The 19,402-nt window shown below is 48.4% G+C and overlaps 2 protein-coding genes across 3 annotated transcripts in view; both read left to right on the top strand.

Moving 5' to 3' along the window:
* Positions 1 to 1,854: 1,854 nt before the first annotated feature.
* On the top strand, positions 1,855 to 11,277 carry cfl2 (cofilin 2 (muscle)). Its single transcript, XM_072465981.1, has 4 exons — positions 1,855 to 1,992; positions 5,883 to 6,190; positions 8,062 to 8,138; positions 11,086 to 11,277. The coding sequence occupies exons 1-4, from the start codon at positions 1,990 to 1,992 to the stop codon at positions 11,196 to 11,198; spliced, it is 501 nt and encodes a 166-aa protein (XP_072322082.1). The 5' UTR covers positions 1,855 to 1,989; the 3' UTR covers positions 11,199 to 11,277.
* Positions 11,278 to 15,096: 3,819 nt separating this feature from the next.
* Positions 15,097 to 19,402, top strand: part of snx6 (sorting nexin 6) — a 34,327-nt gene continuing 30,021 nt past the window's right edge. For both annotated transcript variants that reach the window (XR_011932495.1, XM_072465983.1), the window contains exons 1-3: positions 15,097 to 15,160; positions 15,303 to 15,353; positions 16,539 to 16,643. Coding sequence is in view for 1 of the 2 variants with exons in the window: in XM_072465983.1 (XP_072322084.1) it covers positions 15,155 to 15,160; positions 15,303 to 15,353; positions 16,539 to 16,643 (162 nt within the window). In the remaining variant the exon portion in view is untranslated. The remainder of the gene's footprint in view (positions 15,161 to 15,302; positions 15,354 to 16,538; positions 16,644 to 19,402) is intronic.

Raw genomic sequence — 19,402 nt, 5'->3', positions numbered from 1 at the left:
AGTCCTTCTTTAGTCCCTCTTTAGGCCCTCTTTAGGCCCTCTTTAGTCCTTCTTTAGACCCTCTTTAGGCCCTCTTTAGGCCCTCTTTAGTCCTTCTTTAGACCCTCTTTAGACCCTCTTTAGGCCCTCTTTAGGCCTTCTTTAGTCCCTCTTTAGTCCCTCTTTAGGCCCTCTTTAGGCCCTCTTTAGTCCCTCTTTAGTCCCTCTTTAGTCCCTCTTTAGGCCCTCTTTAGTCCTTCTTTAGTCCCTCTTTAGTCCCTCTTTAGGCCCTCTTTAGTCCCTCTTTAGGCCCTCTTTAGTCCTTCTTTAGTCCCTCTTTAGGCCCTCTTTAGGCCCTCTTTAGTCCTTCTTTAGACCCTCTTTAGGCCCTCTTTAGGCCCTCTTTAGTCCTTCTTTAGACCCTCTTTAGACCCTCTTTAGGCCCTCTTTAGGCCTTCTTTAGTCCCTCTTTAGGCCCTCTTTAGTCCCTCTTTAGGCCCTCTTTAGTCCCTCTTTAGGCCCTCTTTAGTCCCTCTTTAGGCCCTCTTTAGGCCCTCTTTAGTCCCTCTTTAGGCCCTCTTTAGTCCCTCTTTAGGCCCTCTTTAGGCCCTCTTTAGGCCCTCTTTAGGCCCTCTTTAGTCCCTCTTTAGGCCCTCTTTAGGCCCTCTTTAGTCCCTCTTTAGTCCCTCTTTAGTCCCTCTTTAGGCCCTCTTTAGTCCCTCTTTAGGCCCTCTTTAGTCCCTCTTTAGGCCCTCTTTAGTCCCTCTTTAGGCCCTCTTTAGGCCCTCTTTAGTCCTTCTTTAGACCCTCTTTAGACCCTCTTTAGGCCCTCTTTAGGCCTTCTTTAGTCCCTCTTTAGTCCCTCTTTAGGCCCTCTTTAGTCCCTCTTTAGTCCCTCTTTAGGCCCTCTTTAGTCCCTCTTTAGGCCCTCTTTAGGCCCTCTTTAGTCCCTCTTTAGGCCCTCTTTAGTCCCTCTTTAGGCCCTCTTTAGGCCCTCTTTAGGCCCTCTTTAGGCCCTCTTTAGTCCCTCTTTAGGCCCTCTTTAGGCCCTCTTTAGTCCCTCTTTAGTCCCTCTTTAGTCCCTCTTTAGGCCCTCTTTAGGCCCTCTTTAGTCCCTCTTTAGTCCCTCTTTAGTCCCTCTTTAGGCCCTCTTTAGTCCTTCTTTAGTCCCTCTTTAGTCCCTCTTTAGGCCCTCTTTAGTCCCTCTTTAGGCCCTCTTTAGTCCTTCTTTAGTCCCTCTTTAGGCCCTCTTTAGGCCCTCTTTAGTCCTTCTTTAGACCCTCTTTAGGCCCTCTTTAGGCCCTCTTTAGTCCTTCTTTAGACCCTCTTTAGACCCTCTTTAGGCCCTCTTTAGGCCTTCTTTAGTCCCTCTTTAGTCCCTCTTTAGGCCCTCTTTAGGCCCTCTTTAGTCCCTCTTTAGTCCCTCTTTAGTCCCTCTTTAGGCCCTCTTTAGTCCTTCTTTAGTCCCTCTTTAGTCCCTCTTTAGGCCCTCTTTAGTCCCTCTTTAGGCCCTCTTTAGTCCTTCTTTAGTCCCTCTTTAGGCCCTCTTTAGGCCCTCTTTAGTCCTTCTTTAGACCCTCTTTAGGCCCTCTTTAGGCCCTCTTTAGTCCTTCTTTAGACCCTCTTTAGACCCTCTTTAGGCCCTCTTTAGGCCTTCTTTAGTCCCTCTTTAGGCCCTCTTTAGTCCTTCTTTAGACCCTCTTTAGTCCCTCTTTAGTCCCTCTTTAGTCCCTCTTTAGTCCCTCTTTAGTCCCTCTTTAGTCCCTCTTTAGGCCCTCTTTAGTCCCTCTTTAGGCCCTCTTTAGTCCCTCTTTAGGCCCTCTTTAGTCCCTCTTTAGTCCTGGTAAACCCTGATTGAGTCCCGCAGCTGTCACTCAGCGCTGCTCCCGCCCCTCGCCCTTAGGCCCCGCCCCCTGTCTCCGGTGTCGGTCTCGGTCTTGCTCCTCCGCTGCTGCTCAGCTTCTTTCACCGAGAATCAGCCCCGATTTACGGCCAAGACCCGAGGGAAACATGGTGAGTGCGCCCGGTCCCGACGCCCCGCGCTCTTCGGCTGAATGTGTCCGTGTTTGGAGCCTTCCACAGCGGCCTTAGCCCCGGTGACACCCCGCTGAAGCCGCTCTGATCCCGGGACCGTTATTCTGTCACTGCCTGGACCGAGCTAACGGCTAACCGCGGCTAACTCACGCTCAGTCCGGCTCGGAACGGCTCGATTTGTCCTCGAACACGTTTAAGTCGTTGGATTTGAAAGTTGTTCTTCTTTTACTCGGGAAAAGTCAGTGACAAACGCTGTTTTCGGCCTGATCCCGGCGCCGCGGCGGAAATGTTTGGAATGCAGAGCCGCCATGAAGTATAAAAGCTCCGCCGCTTTGCCCCGGGACCGGGCTCACGACACTGTCACACCGGGGCCAGGGAGCGGGTCACACCGGGGCCAGGGAGCGGGTCACACCGGGGCCAGGGAGCGGGTCACACCGGGGCCAGGGAGCGGGTCACACCGGGGCCAGGGAGCGGGTCACACCGGGGCCAGGGAGCGGGGTTCATGGCTCAAGTGTGTTTCTGTGATTTGTGTGAATAACGGAGCCGTTAGCCGTTAGCCGTTAGCCGTTAGCCGTTAGCCGTTAGCATCACGCTCTGATTGACGCGAGCGCACGCGCCTCAAACTTGTGATTTTGAGCTTTCTTTTCGTGACTTAAAGTTTAAACTCCTGAAGCGGTGAAAGTCCAGTTCTGTCTGACCAGCGCGAGCCTCGTCCGCCTGTGTCCGGCCTCTGGACCGGACTCACCCCAGGCCCGGGCCCGCGGCGGCCATCTTACGGCCGGAGCTGGAGGTCCAGAGGCCGGACACGAGCCGCTCTCACCCGGGCCACAGCTGCCCCTCCCGGGCAAAGGTGTCAGGGTTCAACCGCTGCGTCTTGAGCTGAAGGGCCCCTGGGCCCCAAGGCTCTGACGTGAAACAAACACCAGCACTGTCCCCCCGGGGCGCCTGCCCGGGGGCTCCAGGGCAGGCTCCAGGGGGCCCGGGGGCTCCAGGGCAGGCTCCAGGGGGCCCGGGGGCTCCAGGGCAGGCTCCAGGGGGGCCGGGGGCTCCAGGGGGCCCGGGGCAGATAAAGCTTAAAGTCCTGAACTCGTTTACAGAGAATCTGTGGGAAACATTAAAGACTCTGTCACATTCTCGGGGGTCTGGTCTGGTCTGGCACGGCACGAGAGGTTTCCTGGTTCAGAGCATTAAAGAGGCGGGTGTTCCACAGTGTCAGATGCCCTTCCTGTGTTGCTCAGGTGCGACTGAAGAACCTCACACAAGTCCCTGCTTTGACCTCTGTGTTTGACTGGACGTGGTGGTGATCACATGACTTCATTCTGCAGAACCTCGAGCTGGAACTAGATCCACTGGAACTGTGGGACCTCTGTTTGGGTCTTTAACACGTTCTGGTCCTGGTCACACGTGTTTCCTTCCTCGGGCTTCAGCCTCATACGTGTTTCCTTCCTCGGGCTTCAGTCTCATACGTGTTTCCTTCCTCGGGCTTCAGTCTCATACGTGTTTCCTTCCTCGGGCTTCAGCCTCATACGTGTTTCCTTCCTCGGGCTTCAGCCTCATACGTGTTTCCTTCCTCGGGCTTCAGTCTCATACGTGTTTCCTTCCTCGGGCTTCAGTCTCATACGTGTTTCCTTCCTCGGGCTTCAGTCTCATACGTGTTTCCTTCCTCGGGCTTCAGTCTCATACGTGTTTCCTTCCTCGGGCTTCAGCCTCATACGTGTTTCCTTCCTCGGGCTTCAGTCTCATACGTGTTTCCTTCCTCGGGCTTCAGTCTCATACGTGTTTCCTTCCTCGGGCTTCAGCCTCATACGTGTTTCCTTCCTCGGGCTTCAGCCTCATACGTGTTTCCTTCCTCGGGCTTCAGTCTCATACGTGTTTCCTTCCTCGGGCTTCAGTCTCATACGTGTTTCCTTCCTCGGGCTTCAGTCTCATACGTGTTTCCTTCCTCGGGCTTCAGCCTCATACGTGTTTCCTTCCTCGGGCTTCAGCCTCATACGTGTTTCCTTCCTCGGGCTTCAGCCTCATACGTGTTTCCTTCCTCGGGCTTCAGCCTCATACGTGTTTCCTTCCTCGGGCTTCAGTCTCATACGTGTTTCCTTCCTCGGGCTTCAGTCTCATACGTGTTTCCTTCCTCGGGCTTCAGTCTCATACGTGTTTCCTTCCTCGGGCTTCAGTCTCATACGTGTTTCCTTCCTCGGGCTTCAGCCTCATACGTGTTTCCTTCCTCGGGCTTCAGTCTCATACGTGTTTCCTTCCTCGGGCTTCAGCCTCATACGTGTTTCCTTCCTCGGGCTTCAGTCTCATACGTGTTTCCTTCCTCGGGCTTCAGCCTCATACGTGTTTCCTTCCTCGGGCTTCAGTCTCATACGTGTTTCCTTCCTCGGGCTTCAGTCTCATACGTGTTTCCTTCCTCGGGCTTCAGTCTCATACGTGTTTCCTTCCTCGGGCTTCAGCCTCATACGTGTTTCCTTCCTCGGGCTTCAGTCTCATACGTGTTTCCTTCCTCGGGCTTCAGCCTCATACGTGTTTCCTTCCTCGGGCTTCAGTCTCATACGTGTTTCCTTCCTCGGGCTTCAGTCTCATACGTGTTTCCTTCCTCGGGCTTCAGTCTCATACGTGTTTCCTTCCTCGGGCTTCAGTCTCATACGTGTTTCCTTCCTCGGGCTTCAGCCTCATACGTGTTTCCTTCCTCGGGCTTCAGTCTCATACGTGTTTCCTTCCTCGGGCTTCAGCCTCATACGTGTTTCCTTCCTCGGGCTTCAGTCTCATACGTGTTTCCTTCCTCGGGCTTCAGCCTCATACGTGTTTCCTTCCTCGGGCTTCAGTCTCATACGTGTTTCCTTCCTCGGGCTTCAGTCTCATACGTGTTTCCTTCCTCGGGCTTCAGTCTCATACGTGTTTCCTTCCTCGGGCTTCAGTCTCATACGTGTTTCCTTCCTCGGGCTTCAGTCTCATACGTGTTTCCTTCCTCGGGCTTCAGTCTCATACGTGTTTCCTTCCTCGGGCTTCAGCCTCATACGTTTTTCCTTCCTCGGGCTTCAGCCTCATACGTGTTTCCTTCCTCGGGCTTCAGCCTCATACGTGTTTCCTTCCTCGGGCTTCAGCCTCATACGTGTTTCCTTCCTCGGGCTTCAGTCTCATACGTGTTTCCTTCCTCGGGCTTCAGCCTCATACGTGTTTCCTTCCTCGGGCTTCAGTCTCATACGTGTTTCCTTCCTCGGGCTTCAGTCTCATACGTGTTTCCTTCCTCGGGCTTCAGTCTCATACGTGTTTCCTTCCTCGGGCTTCAGTCTCATACGTGTTTCCTTCCTCGGGCTTCAGCCTCATACGTGTTTCCTTCCTCGGGCTTCAGTCTCATACGTGTTTCCTTCCTCGGGCTTCAGTCTCATACGTGTTTCCTTCCTCGGGCTTCAGTCTCATACGTGTTTCCTTCCTCGGGCTTCAGTCTCATACGTGTTTCCTTCCTCGGGCTTCAGTCTCATACGTGTTTCCTTCCTCGGGCTTCAGTCTCATACGTGTTTCCTTCCTCGGGCTTCAGCCTCATACGTGTTTCCTTCCTCGGGCTTCAGCCTCATACGTGTTTCCTTCCTCGGGCTTCAGTCTCATACGTGTTTCCTTCCTCGGGCTTCAGTCTCATACGTGTTTCCTTCCTCGGGCTTCAGCCTCATACGTGTTTCCTTCCTCGGGCTTCAGCCTCATACGTGTTTCCTTCCTCGGGCTTCAGCCTCATACGTGTTTCCTTCCTCGGGCTTCAGCCTCATACGTGTTTCCTTCCTCGGGCTTCAGCCTCATACGTGTTTCCTTCCTCGGGCTTCAGCCTCATACGTGTTTCCTTCCTCGGGCTTCAGCCTCATACGTGTTTCCTTCCTCAGGCTTCAGGCGTTACCGTGAACGACGAGGTGATCAAAGTATTTAACGAGATGAAGGTTCGTAAGTCGTCGACGCCGGAGGAGGTGAAGAAGCGTAAGAAGGCGGTGCTGTTCTGCCTCTCGGACGACAGGAAGAAGATCATCGTGGAGGAGGGGAAGCAGATCCTCGTGGGCGACATCGGCGAAACGGTGGACGATCCGTACGCCTGTTTCGTCAAGATGCTGCCGCCCATGGACTGTCGCTACTGTCTGTACGACGCCACGTACGAGACGCGTGAGAGCAAGAAGGAGGACCTCGTCTTTGTCTTCTGGTGAGTCCAGACCACAGACCGAGCCTCAAAAGGACTAAACACAGTCCAAATCATAGACGGAGCCAGGCTGAGAAATAGATTTACAAAGTTAGGGGCCCCCCAGCAATATCAAGGGGCCCACAAGCGCGCGGCGTCATAAGAACAAGTTGAATGTGTTTTAAACCTGGTTATTAGCATGTAAAAGTATTTAAAGTACTTTTATCTTTTATTTGATATGAACCAGAGATCATGATCTTTAAAAGTGTTTCATTTAATATCATCATGTTTGTCACAGAAGAAATACTGTTGACACCAGGAGATTTTATGTTTGATCATAAATATATATATATTACATCATATTCTCAATCATCATCTTCTTCAGGAACAAATCAAGTGTCAGTGATGTTCAATACCACCACCTGTCTCACCACTCCATATACTGTCTGTCTCACCGCTCCATATACTGTCTGTCTCACCACTCCATATACTGTCTGTCTCACCACTCCATATACTGTCTGTCTCACCACTCCATATACTGTCTGTCTCACCACTCCATATACTGTCTGTCTCACCGCTCCAAATACTGTCTGTCTCACCACTCGTTATACTGTCTGTGTCTCACCACTCCATATACTGTCTGTCTCACCACTCCATATACTGTCTGTCTCACCGCTCCATATACTGTCTGTCTCACCGCTCCATATACTGTCTGTCTCACCGCTCCATATACTGTCTGTCTCACCGCTCCATATACTGTCTGTCTCACCACTCAATATACTGTCTGTCTCACCGCTCCATATACTGTCTGTCTCACCGCTCCATATACTGTCTGTCTCACCGCTCCATATACTGTCTGTCTCACCGCTCCATATACTGTCTGTCTCACCGCTCCATATACTGTCTGTCTCACCGCTCCATATACTGTCTGTCTCACCGCTCCATATACTGTCTGTCTCACCGCTCCATATACTGTCTGTCTCACCGCTCCATATACTGTCTGTCTCACCGCTCCATATACTGTCTGTCTCACCGCTCCATATACTGTCTGTCTCACCGCTCCATATACTGTCTGTCTCACCGCTCCATATACTGTCTGTCTCACCGCTCCATATACTGTCTGTCTCACCACTCAATATACTGTCTGTCTCACCGCTCCATATACTGTCTGTCTCACCGCTCCATATACTGTCTGTCTCACCGCTCCATATACTGTCTGTCTCACCGCTCCATATACTGTCTGTCTCACCGCTCAATATACTGTCTGTCTCACCACTCAATATACTGTCTGTCTCACCGCTCCATATACTGTCTGTCTCACCACTCCATATACTGTCTGTCCCACTCCATATACTGTCTGTCTCACCACTCCATATACTGTCTGTCTCACCGCTCCATATACTGTCTGTCTCACCGCTCCATATACTGTCTGTCTCACAGCTCCATACACTGTCTGTCTCACAGCTCCATATACTGTCTGTCTCACCACTCCATATACTGTCTGTCCCACTCCATATACTGTCTGTCTCACCGCTCCATATACTGTCTGTCTCACAGCTCCATATACTGTCTGTCCCTATCATTCTTCTTATCCATTTTCTTTTTTTCTTTTCTGTTCATCAGTCACTTTGTGTTTTTGGTTCATCGACATTAGATCACGGACACACTGCTCGGCCAATGAGAAGCGAGAATACTGCGAAGTGGCATGTCTGTCAAAACCAAATTTTTTTGGCGGAATTTCGATAAAGGGGCACGAGGGGCCCCTCCTTATTCAAACCCCGGTCGAAGATTTGAGGGACTAGCGTCTATTTCGCTGCAGAGCCTCAAAAGGACTAAAAACGGTCCAAACCACAGACAGGAGCCTGGACCTGATCTGCGTCTCCTTCTGTGTCCAGGGCTCCTGAGAACGCTCCTCTGAAGAGTAAGATGATCTACGCCAGCTCCAAAGACGCCATCAAAAAGAAGTTTACAGGTAAAAGCACCTGTGACCTCCGTGTGACCTCTGTGACCTCTGACCGGTGCACTGTCTGACCTAATGGCCTTGTTCATATGTGAACTCTCTATAACGAACTCATGTTTTGGCTCCATCAGTCTTTCTGCAGATTGTCGTATGTCTGACCCTGTCTTTGTACAACTACATCACAGCTGAATGTTCCAGACCATTCACCACCATCTGAGCCAGTTTAGCCGTAATGCTAACACCTCCTTATTATGCTAACAAACATTAGGCCCGGTTCAGACCCGGGTTCAGACCCGCGTTCAGACCCGCGTTCAGACCCCGTTTAACCCGCGTTCAGACCCGGGTTCAGACTCCGTTTAACCCGCGTTCAGACCCGCGTTCAGACCCGGGTTCAGACCCCGTTTAACCCGCATTCAGACCCCGTTTAACCCGCGTTCAGACCCCGTTTAACCCGCGTTCAGACCCGGGTTCAGACTCCGTTTAACCCGCGTTCAGACCCGGGTTCAGACCCCGTTTAACCCGCATTCAGACCCCGTTTAACCCGGGTTCAGACCCCGTTTGACCCCGTTTAACCCGGGTTCAGACCCCGTTTAACCCGCGTTCAGACCCGCGTTCAGACCCGCGTTCAGACCCGGGTTCAGACCCCGTTTAACCCGCATTCAGACCCCGTTTAACCCGGGTTCAGACCCCGTGTAACCCGGGTTCAGACCCCGTTTAACCCGGGTTCAGACCCCGTTTAACCCGGGTTCAGACCCCGTTTAACCCGGGTTCAGACCCCGTTTAACCCGGGTTCAGACCCCGTTTAACCCGGGTTCAGACCCGCGTTTAGACCCGCGTTCAACCCACGTTCAGACCCGCGTTCAACCCACGTTCAGACCCGCGTTCAGACCCGGGTTCAGACCCCGTTTAACCCGGGTTCAGACCCGCGTTCAGACCCGCGTTCAGACCCCGTTTAACCCGCGTTCAGACCCCGTTTAACCCGCGTTCAGACCCCGGTTCAGACCCCGTTTAACCCGCGTTCAGACCCGCGTTCAGACCCGGGTTCAGACCCCGTTTAACCCGGGTTCAGACCCCGTTTAACCCGGGTTCAGACCCCGTTTAACCCGGGTTCAGACCCGCGTTTAGACCCGCGTTCAACCCACGTTCAGACCCGCGTTCAACCCACGTTCAGACCCGCGTTCAGACCCGGGTTCAGACCCCGTTTAACCCGGGTTCAGACCCGCGTTCAGACCCGCGTTCAGACCCCGTTTAACCCGCGTTCAGACCCCGTTTAACCCGCGTTCAGACCCGGTTTCAGACCCCCGTTTAACCCGCGTTCAGACCCCCGTTTAACCCGCGTTCAGACCCCGGTTCAGACCCCGTTTAACCCGCGTTCAGACCCGCGTTCAGACCCGGGTTCAGACCCCGTTTAACCCGCGTTCAGACCCGCGTTCAGACCCGCGTTCAGACCCGGGTTCAGACCCCGTTTAACCCGCGTTCAGACCCCGTTCGGACCCGCGTTCAGACCCCGTTTAACCCGCGTTCAGACCCGCGTTCAGACCCGGGTTCAGACCCCGTTTAACCCGCGTTCAGACCCGCGTTCAGACCCGCGTTCAGACCCGGGTTCAGACCCGAGTTCAGACCCCGTTTAACCCGGGTTCAGACCCCGTTTAACCCGGGTTCAGACCCCGTTTAACCCGGGTTCAGACCCCGTTTAACCCGGGTTCAGACCCCGTTTAACCCGGGTTCAGACCCCGTTTAACCCGGGTTCAGACCCCGTTTAACCCGGGTTCAGACCCCGTTTAACCCGGGTTCAGACCCCGTTTAACCCGCGTTCAGACCCCGTTTAACCCGGGTTCAGACCCCGTTTAACCCGCGTTCAGACCCCGTTTAACCCGGGTTCAGACCCCGTTTAACCCGGGTTCAGACCCCGTTTAACCCGGGTTCAGACCCCGTTTAACCCGGGTTCAGACCCCGTTTAACCCGGGTTCAGACCCCGTTTAACCCGGGTTCAGACCCGCGTTTAGACCCGCGTTTAGACCCGCGTTCAGACTCGCGTTCAGACCCACGTTCAGACCCGGGTTCAGACCCCGTTTAACCCGGGTTCAGACCCGCGTTTAGACCCGCGTTCAGACCCCGTTTAACCCGCGTTCAGACCCGCGTTCAGACCCCGTTTAACCCGCGTTCAGACCCGCGTTCAACCCGCGTTCAGACCCCGTTTAACCCGCGTTCAGACCGCGTTTAACCCGCGTTCAGACCCGCGTTCAGACCCCGTTTAACCCGCGTTCAGACCCCGTTTAACCCGCGTTCAGACCCGGTTTCAGACCCCCGTTTAACCCGCGTTCAGACCCCGTTTAACCCGCGTTCAGACCCCGTTCGGACCCGCGTTCAGACCCCGGTTCAGACCCCGTTTGACCCGCGTTCAGACCCGCGTTCAGACCCCGTTCAGACCCGCGTTCAGACCCGGGTTCAGACCCCGTTTAACCCGGGTTCAGACCCCGTTTAACCCGGGTTCAGACCCGCGTTCAGACCCCGTTCAGACCCGCGTTCAGACCCCGTTTAACCCGCGTTCAGACCCCGTTTAACCCGCGTTCAGACCCCGTTTAACCCGCGTTCAGACCCGGGTTTAGACCCCCGTTTAACCCGCGTTCAGACCCCCGTTTAACCCGCGTTCAGACCCCGTTCGGACCCGCGTTCAGACCCCGGTTCAGACCCCGTTTAACCCGCGTTCAGACCCGCGTTCAGACCCCGGTTCAGACCCGGGTTCAGACCCCGTTTAACCCGGGTTCAGACCCCGTTTAGACCCGCGTTCAGACCCGGGTTCAGACCCCGTTTAACCCGGGTTCAGACCCGCGTTCAGACCCCGTTCAGACCCGCGTTCAGACCCCGTTTAACCCGCGTTCAGACCCCGTTTAACCCGCGTTCAGACCCCGTTTAACCCGCGTTCAGACCCGGTTTAACCCAGTCTTGTCTGGTGCAGGTATCAAACACGAGTGGCAGGTGAACGGTCTCGATGACATCCAGGATCGCTCGAACCTGGCAGAGAAACTGGGCGGTCCTGTGGTCGTGTCTCTGGAGGGAAAGGCTCTGTGAAGGGCGCCCACCGCAGCCAATCACGTGCCATCCTGCCCCCATGCCCCGCCCACCGCTGTCTGAAGGAGAAGCTGCAAACGAAGAATCGGTTCAAACACGTTTACAAAAACTGAGGCTTTCCACTGAGCGGCGCCGAGCGAGCGACTGTGTACTTGTACTGTGTGTACTTGTACTGTGTGTACTTGTACTGTGTGTACTTGTACTGTGTGTACTTGCACTGTGTGTACTTGCACTGTGTGTACTTGCACTGTGTGTACTTGTACCGCCGTCTGCAGGAATAAAACCTCTAAAAGTCAGTTTAATTTGGACCCTGTCACTTGGGCGGTGCGGTTAGAGCGCCGCTCAGTGGTGTTCAGTGGAAGCGCCTCGTTCGTGATAAAATCCTGTGTTTTTGTTCAAATGAAGGACAAACAATCTGCCCCAAAATGAAGAATTAAAACGACAAAAGTGTCATTTTTTTTTGCCAAAAACGTCTCAAAAGTGAAGTTTATTTATTGTACATCGCGTGGCTTTTCACACTACAAACTACTACTACTACTCCTGAAGTACACATACTACTACTCCTGAAGTACACATACTACTACTCCTGAAGTACACATACTACTACTCCTGAAGTACACATACTACTACTCCTGAAGTACACATACTACTACTCCTGAAGTACACATACTACTACTAGTCAAGTACACATACTACTACTACTAGTCAAGTACACACTACTACTACTACTAGTCAAGTACACACTACTACTAGTCAAGTACACATACTACTACTAGTCAAGTACACATACTACTACCAGTCAAGTACACATACTACTACTAGTCAAGTACACATACTACTACTACTACTAAAGTACACACTACTACTAGTCAAGTACACATACTACTACTACTAGTCAAGTACACATACTACTACTAGTCAAGTACACATACTACTACTACTACTAGTCAAGTACACATACTACTACTAGTCAAGTACACATACTACTACTACTACTAGTCAAGTACACATACTACTACTAGTCAAGTACACATACTACTACTACTACTAGTCAAGTACACACTACTACTAGTCAAGTACACACTACTACTAGTCAAGTACACATACTACTACTACTACTAGTCAAGTACACATACTACTACTAGTCAAGTACACATACTACTACTACTACTACTAGTCAAGTACACATACTACTACTAGTCAAGTACACATACTACTACTACTAGTCAAGTACACATACTACTACTACTACTAGTCAAGTACACATACTACTACTAGTCAAGTACACATACTACTACTACTACTACTAGTCAAGTACACATACTACTACTAGTCAAGTACACATACTACTACTACTAGTCAAGTACACATACTACTACTACTACTAGTCAAGTACACATACTACTACTAGTCAAGTACACATACTACTACTAGTCAAGTACACATACTACTACTCCTGAAGTACACATACTACTACTACTCAAGTACACATACTACTACTACTCAAGTACACATACTACTACTACTACTACTAGTCAAGTACACACTACTACTACTACTAGTCAAGTACACATACTACTACTACTACTAGTCAAGTACACATACTACTACTACTACTACTAGTCAAGTACACATACTACTACTACTACTACTAGTCAAGTACACATACTACTACTACTAGTCAAGTACACATACTACTACTACTACTAGTCAAGTACACATACTACTACTACTACTACTAGTCAAGTACACATACTACTACTACTACTAGTCAAGTACACATACTACTACTACTACTACTAGTCAAGTACACATACTACTACTACTACTACTAGTCAAGTACACATACTACTACTACTACTACTCCTAAGTACACATACTACTACTACTACTACTACTCCTGAAGTACACATACTACTACTACTACTACTCAAGTACACATACTACTACTACTACTACTCCTGAATTACACATACTACTACTACTACTACTCAAGTACACATACTACTACTACTACTACTACTCAAGTACACATACTACTACTACTACTACTACTACTACTACTACTACTACTCAAGTACACATACTACTACTACTACTACTCAAGTACACATACTACTACTACTACTACTCAAGTACACATACTACTACTCCTGAAGTACACATACTACTACTCCTGAAGTACACAAACTACCACTACTACTAATCCTGAAGTACACAAACTACTACTACTACTCCTGAAGTACACATACTACTACTACTACTCCTGAAGTACACATACTACTACTACTACTCCTGAAGTACACATACTACTACTACTACTCCTGAAGTACACATACTACAACTACTACTACTCCTGAAGTACACAAACTACCACTACTACTAATCCTGAAGTACACAAACTACCACTACTACTCCTCCTGAAGTACATGAACTACAACTACTCCTCCTGAAGTACACAAACTACTCCTCCTGAAGTACATGAACTACAACTACTCCTCCTGAAGTACATGAACTACAACTACTCCTCCTGAAGTACACACACTCCTCCTGAAGTACACATGTTCTTATTAAGAGTATGCAGCAGCAGTGGATTCAAAGCCTCTTCAGTTTAAGGACAAAAGTATTTTCAGACCAAATACTAAAGTTTCAGCTCAAGAGTCAAACTAGATTTGGATCATGTTTGTTGTGTAGTAAAAGTACCTTGAGTCCACCGCTGCATATTCCACATTTTTATGGAAAATATTTTGCTCAAACTCCTGGTTTTGTACTTTTCTGTTTGAATCTGTTCCTTTTGTAAAGCCAAACGCCACAAAAACATCCAAGGATCATTTCTGTTTTATAAAAGGTCAAGTTTGTGAATGAAGCCTGACCGGTCCAGGTCTCGGTTGAATGTCCCTTGGATCTTGGTCACTTGGTCAGAGCCTTAAAATGAACGAGCCACAAAATAAACCCGAGTGGCACCGACGACGCCTCCTGTCCTCTGTTTACTGCAAATACTACTACTACTACTACTACTACTACTGCAAATACTACTACTACTACTACTACTACTACTACTACTACTACTACTACTACTACTACTACTACTACTACTACTACTACTACTACTGCAAATACTACTACTACTACTACTACTACTACTACTACTACTACTACTACTACTACTACTACTGCAAATAATACTACTACTACTACTACTACTACTACTGCAAATACTACTACTACTACTACTACTGCAAATACTACTACTACTACTACTACTGCAAATACTACTACTACTACTACTACTGCAAATACTACTACTACTACAACTACTACTACTACTACTACTACTACTGCAAATACTACTACTACTACTACTACTACTACACTTCATTAAGTTCGATTGAGTTCTTTGAAAGTAAAAGATGAAGTCTGACACTTTACTGATGATTTAATGGCTGTAAATGTGAAATGCTCTTCATTGTTTAGCACAAACTAGAGTGACATGGACTTTTACACAAAATTAAAACAAACCGTCTTTTCTGTCAAGCTCATTCCGCCAAAACGCTAAACAGGAAGTAGCTCTTCAAAATAAAAGTGCACTCTCTAAAACCGGAAGTTACACGTTTTGTCAAAGAAGATACACCATTGTTTTTTTTTTTACAGATGACATCTCTCCTTTTGTGACAAACGTTTGAACTTCATCTGAACTGTATTGATAAAGATGGCTCAGAGTAGAGCCGCTGCTCCTGGAGATGAGGCTTCTGTTTTGCTGCTGGTGGCAGAGTGGTTAGCTCTCTTTGGGTCAGGGAGGGGTCACTGCACCGGACAAGACCCAGGCGTAAAGGCTGTGATACAAGAGTCACTTTAGAGTCGTTTGTTATTAAATATATAAACAGAATTTAAAAATCAATTTCTCCGTCGCGTGGCGTGATGACGCCGCGGCGCTTCCGCTCTGCTCGCTGGCGGCCATGATGGTGAGTTCTGTTTTTCTCTTTCTCTTTACTTCATTTTTAACGTTATTATGAGTGTTTTTGTGAGACTGTGTCCCGGGCCCCGGCCCCTTGTCCACCCGCTGCGCCCCAAATAACGCGCTTTTCCCCGGGTTTGTGTCCGCAGCAGGAGGGGCTGGACGACGGACCCGACTTCCTCAGCGAAGAGGACCGAGGGGTGAGTGTCTGAGCCGGGGAGGGAGCTCCGGGGCCCGCGGTACGAGCTCCGGGGCCCGCGGAGAATCCACACGACCTGTCCCCGCCTGTCCTGACCCGTGTCCCACAGTTTGTCTCTGTCTCTGGGTCTGAGGAGAGTTAGCAGTGTTAGCTTTAGCTTAGCTCACCGTTAGCCGCTAATGTTGTAGTCCGGATCTAAACGCGTCTGAGCCGCGCCTCCGGGACTTTAATTCTTGTGAAAATGAAACTTTAGGATTATTAAGTGTAAATGAACAGAGCTGTCACGTGACTGAAGTCACAGCTTTGCTCAGTGACGTATGTCAGAGACATCAAAGTTCATCTTTAACACATTTCGGACATGTTTTGTCAGAGAACTGTGTTTACACTTCTGTTTGGTGGGAGGGCATCTGTGGTAGATATTTATCGTAGTTTTAATTCTGTGAATTTGCAGTTTGTGAAGAAAAATAGTTTAAAATCCTCCATGATGTCATCAATGTGCGACGGACGTAAACACAAGGGCTGCGTCCGAATGTCCACACTCTTTCCTACAGGGGGCACTATTTAGGGCTCATTACATTTTCAAGCGCTGTCCAAATTTCCCACAATGCACCATGAGAAGTAGTGTCCAGCGATGGTCAGTAGGGGTCACTATAGACCATGATGCATTGCGGGAGCCAGTAAAACTGCAGCGACGGGTTAAGTCGCAGTTTAAACGCTCTGACTCCAGAATATAAACACGGCAGTCTTAAATGAACCGTTAGCCACAAAGATGCTAGCGTTAGCCACTAATCTTAGCTTAAAGTTTGAATCGAGGATTTTTTCCAGCTCGTTCTGGCTCACACTCTCTTCCTCCTGTGACCTCACACTCTCCTCTGACCTGTGACCTCACACTCTCTTCCTTTTGTGACCTCTGACCTCACACTCTCCTCCTCTGACCTCACACTGTTCTCCTCTGACCTCACACTCTCCTCTGACCTCACACTCTTCTCCTCTGACCTGTGACCTCGCACTCTCTTCCTCCTGTGACCTGTGACCTCACACTCTCCTCTGACCTGTGACCTCACTCTCTTCCTCCTGTGACCTCTGACCTCACATTCTCCTCCTCTGACCTCACACTCTCCTCCTCTGACCTCACACTCTCCTCCTCCTCTGACCTCTGACCTCACACTCTTCTTCTCTGTTGCAGCCTCGAGCTGTGAACGTGGATCTTCAGACCGATGCGACGCTGCAGGTCGACATTTCTGACGCTTTGAGCGAGAGAGACAAGGTCAAGTTCACCGTCCACACCAAGGTGAGGTCAGAGGTCAGGCCTCGCGCGGTCAGAACCTTCCAACTGGACAGAGACAAAGTGAAGTCCACCATCAAACATAAAACACAACAGAACCAGAACCAGAATAATGACATGAGCCACAGACAAATCTGTCCATTTGCCTGATGTCTGTCCCTCTCTGTCCTTGATCCTTTGTGTTTGTGTCCATTTCTTTGTGATGGACTTTTTCGCCATCTGCCAAAAGACCTGTTTCCATCCACCTATTTTCGCCCTGTGCACAATGGTTGGACCCAAATGGCATTGCTTATTAAAAGAGGATCTTATGTTCCACATGTGAGTGTGATGCATCATTAGAAAGCTTAGACCTTCTAGTTTCTGCAGATGTGCAGATGTCACACTGTCAGGGCTTCAGAACTTACACTACAGAGGCCCAAACATAAACAAAACATCCTGTTTTAGTCTCGCCTGAATATTGTCCATTTGTAATGGTCCTGAGCAGGACATACTTCATTGTGTTTATGCTGTTCACTGCACATGATGTTTATCTTGTTGACAACAACTGTGTCAAGTTTCAGATCTCTAGAACAGGCATTTTGGTGCTGTTGACCTTTTTGAATCAAAAAGTATATTCAAGTGATCCAAATATGTGCCAACTGTGCCAAACTGCTTTATTACAATTTTAGCTCCTCTATGATCATAAAACATACATTTTGATGTTTTGTAGGCCACTAATAGCAATTATAACTGCTAAAAACAATATATGTGAAAATGTGTAAATATGAGTTTACCCATGAATTTCCCATATAGAGGTTAAAAAAAATAATAATAATATTTTTATTTTATTTTTGTATTGGTATAATAATACATATATCTAACAAAATGCACGTCCAAAAGGCTAATAAAATCAGAAAACGTTATGAGCAAAATCCTGCCGAGAAATCTGTCTCTTTACAGCCTTCCCAGGGATATGCACGAGAATACAGAAGATTCTGTGTCAATAAGGCCTTTGTCCCGCCCCTCTTTCTAAAGCTAATCTTATTGGCTAGAATAATATGTCAATCAAATTCTTCTACGTCACTCACATGCGGCGCTATTTAGATGTAAACAGACTAATCCATGTGCGTCGTTTTTTGCGGAGGCTGTAGCAAACAAACCCGTGGACAGAAAAAATGGTGGATGGTCTCATTCTGTAGGAAACAGTCTGAAGAAAAGAAGGATATCCAACATTATCTTATAGGTCAAACAGGTCATTTGTTATGGACGGAGAAATGCGCCGGACAAGCGCATTCTCGTCCGGCGAGAAACGAAGAAAAAAAAAAAGCCGTTTCGTCCGTCATAAACACAAACAGGACATGCGTTTGTAAAAGTTGAGACTTTCTCACAAACTATTGTCAATTGCTTCTTGGGGCAAATTATTCAATGTAAATCAATGACATATTTGTTTTGTTGAGAAAATAAGCTTTAAAATGATGTATAACTTGCTGGTATTGACCACGGAAATAAAAGTGATGATGTAAGAGAATATTTGAGATATAGAAAATGCTCGCCGGCCACAGGTGGGTGGGAACAGGTTAAGTACATTCCAAAGTACATGTAAATGAGGCGTTGGGAAGGAGACCCAATCTTGCGACCTCTGAAGGACTGTCCGGCCAGAACAAAGGAGGACGTCAGCTTTGCTTATCACTCTTTATTTTGCTTGATGTTTAAGGTTTGATGTTTGGGGTTAGGTTTCTACAATACACAAGTACAGTGAAAAATGGATATTAAAACACAATAATTAAATAAATATGGGCAGAAAAACATAGTATGTATAAACAGTAAAGGTGTGAATAGTTTGCTACGTTAAAACAAGTTCAAATGGGAAATATACAGTATACAAGCAGCAACATTCACAACAACACAACAGAGCAATGATCTCCAGCCATTTTCTTGCCAAAAACTATAAATTCCGAGCGTCCTTGAACGCATCACTACTAGCGCCAGCGTGCTGCGGAGTGATGCTGGCCTATGGGCCGTGAACGCATCACCGGCGCAGATTACAATGCCAAGATGGAGCCAGATTAATAAAACAAACTAACTACAGGTAATGACTAATAATAACACAGTTAAAACAGACAAAGACGAAGCATTAAGAGGAATAAACTCACATTCTCAAGGACCAAACACACAGGAAAAGCACACGAGGAACGGGAAGCAGCCGGAGGCACCGTGCCATACGAGGGGGAAAAACAACACAACAACTTTGCTAAACACACAAGTCCCGTCAGGTGCTGAACTATGATTGGTGGAGAGTAAGAAGACGTGATTGGCTATAGCTGGAGATCAGGTTACAAATAGTAAATAGAAACGTAAATGAATAGCCCTAATAATAAACTAATAACTAAATCGGAGTGACTAACTAAATGATGGACAAATCAAACATTATATTAACATACAAACACTAGACCCTTGTTAACAACAGTCCCAAAGTACATTCTAAAGTACATTCTAAAGTACATTCTAAAGTACATTCTAAAGTACATTCTAAAGTACATTCTAAAGTACATTCTAAAGTACAGTCCCAAAGTACAGTCCCAAAGTACATTCTAAAGTACATTCTAAAGTACATTCTAAAGTACATTCTAAAGTACATTCTAAAGTACATTCTAAAGTACAGTCCCAAAGTACATTCTAAAGTACATTCTAAAGTACATTCTAAAGTACATTCTAAAGTACAGTCCCAAAGTACATTCTAAAGTACAGTCCCAAAGTACATTCTAAAGTACAGTCCCAAAGTACAT

The sequence above is a fragment of the Eucyclogobius newberryi genome, unplaced genomic scaffold (genome assembly GCF_026437365.1).
Source record: "Eucyclogobius newberryi isolate DKJ021-1_F unplaced genomic scaffold, fEucNew1.0.hap1 SCAF_53, whole genome shotgun sequence".
Lineage (NCBI taxonomy): Eukaryota > Metazoa > Chordata > Actinopteri > Gobiiformes > Gobiidae > Eucyclogobius > Eucyclogobius newberryi.
This window is presented reverse-complemented; position numbering and strand designations above follow the sequence as displayed.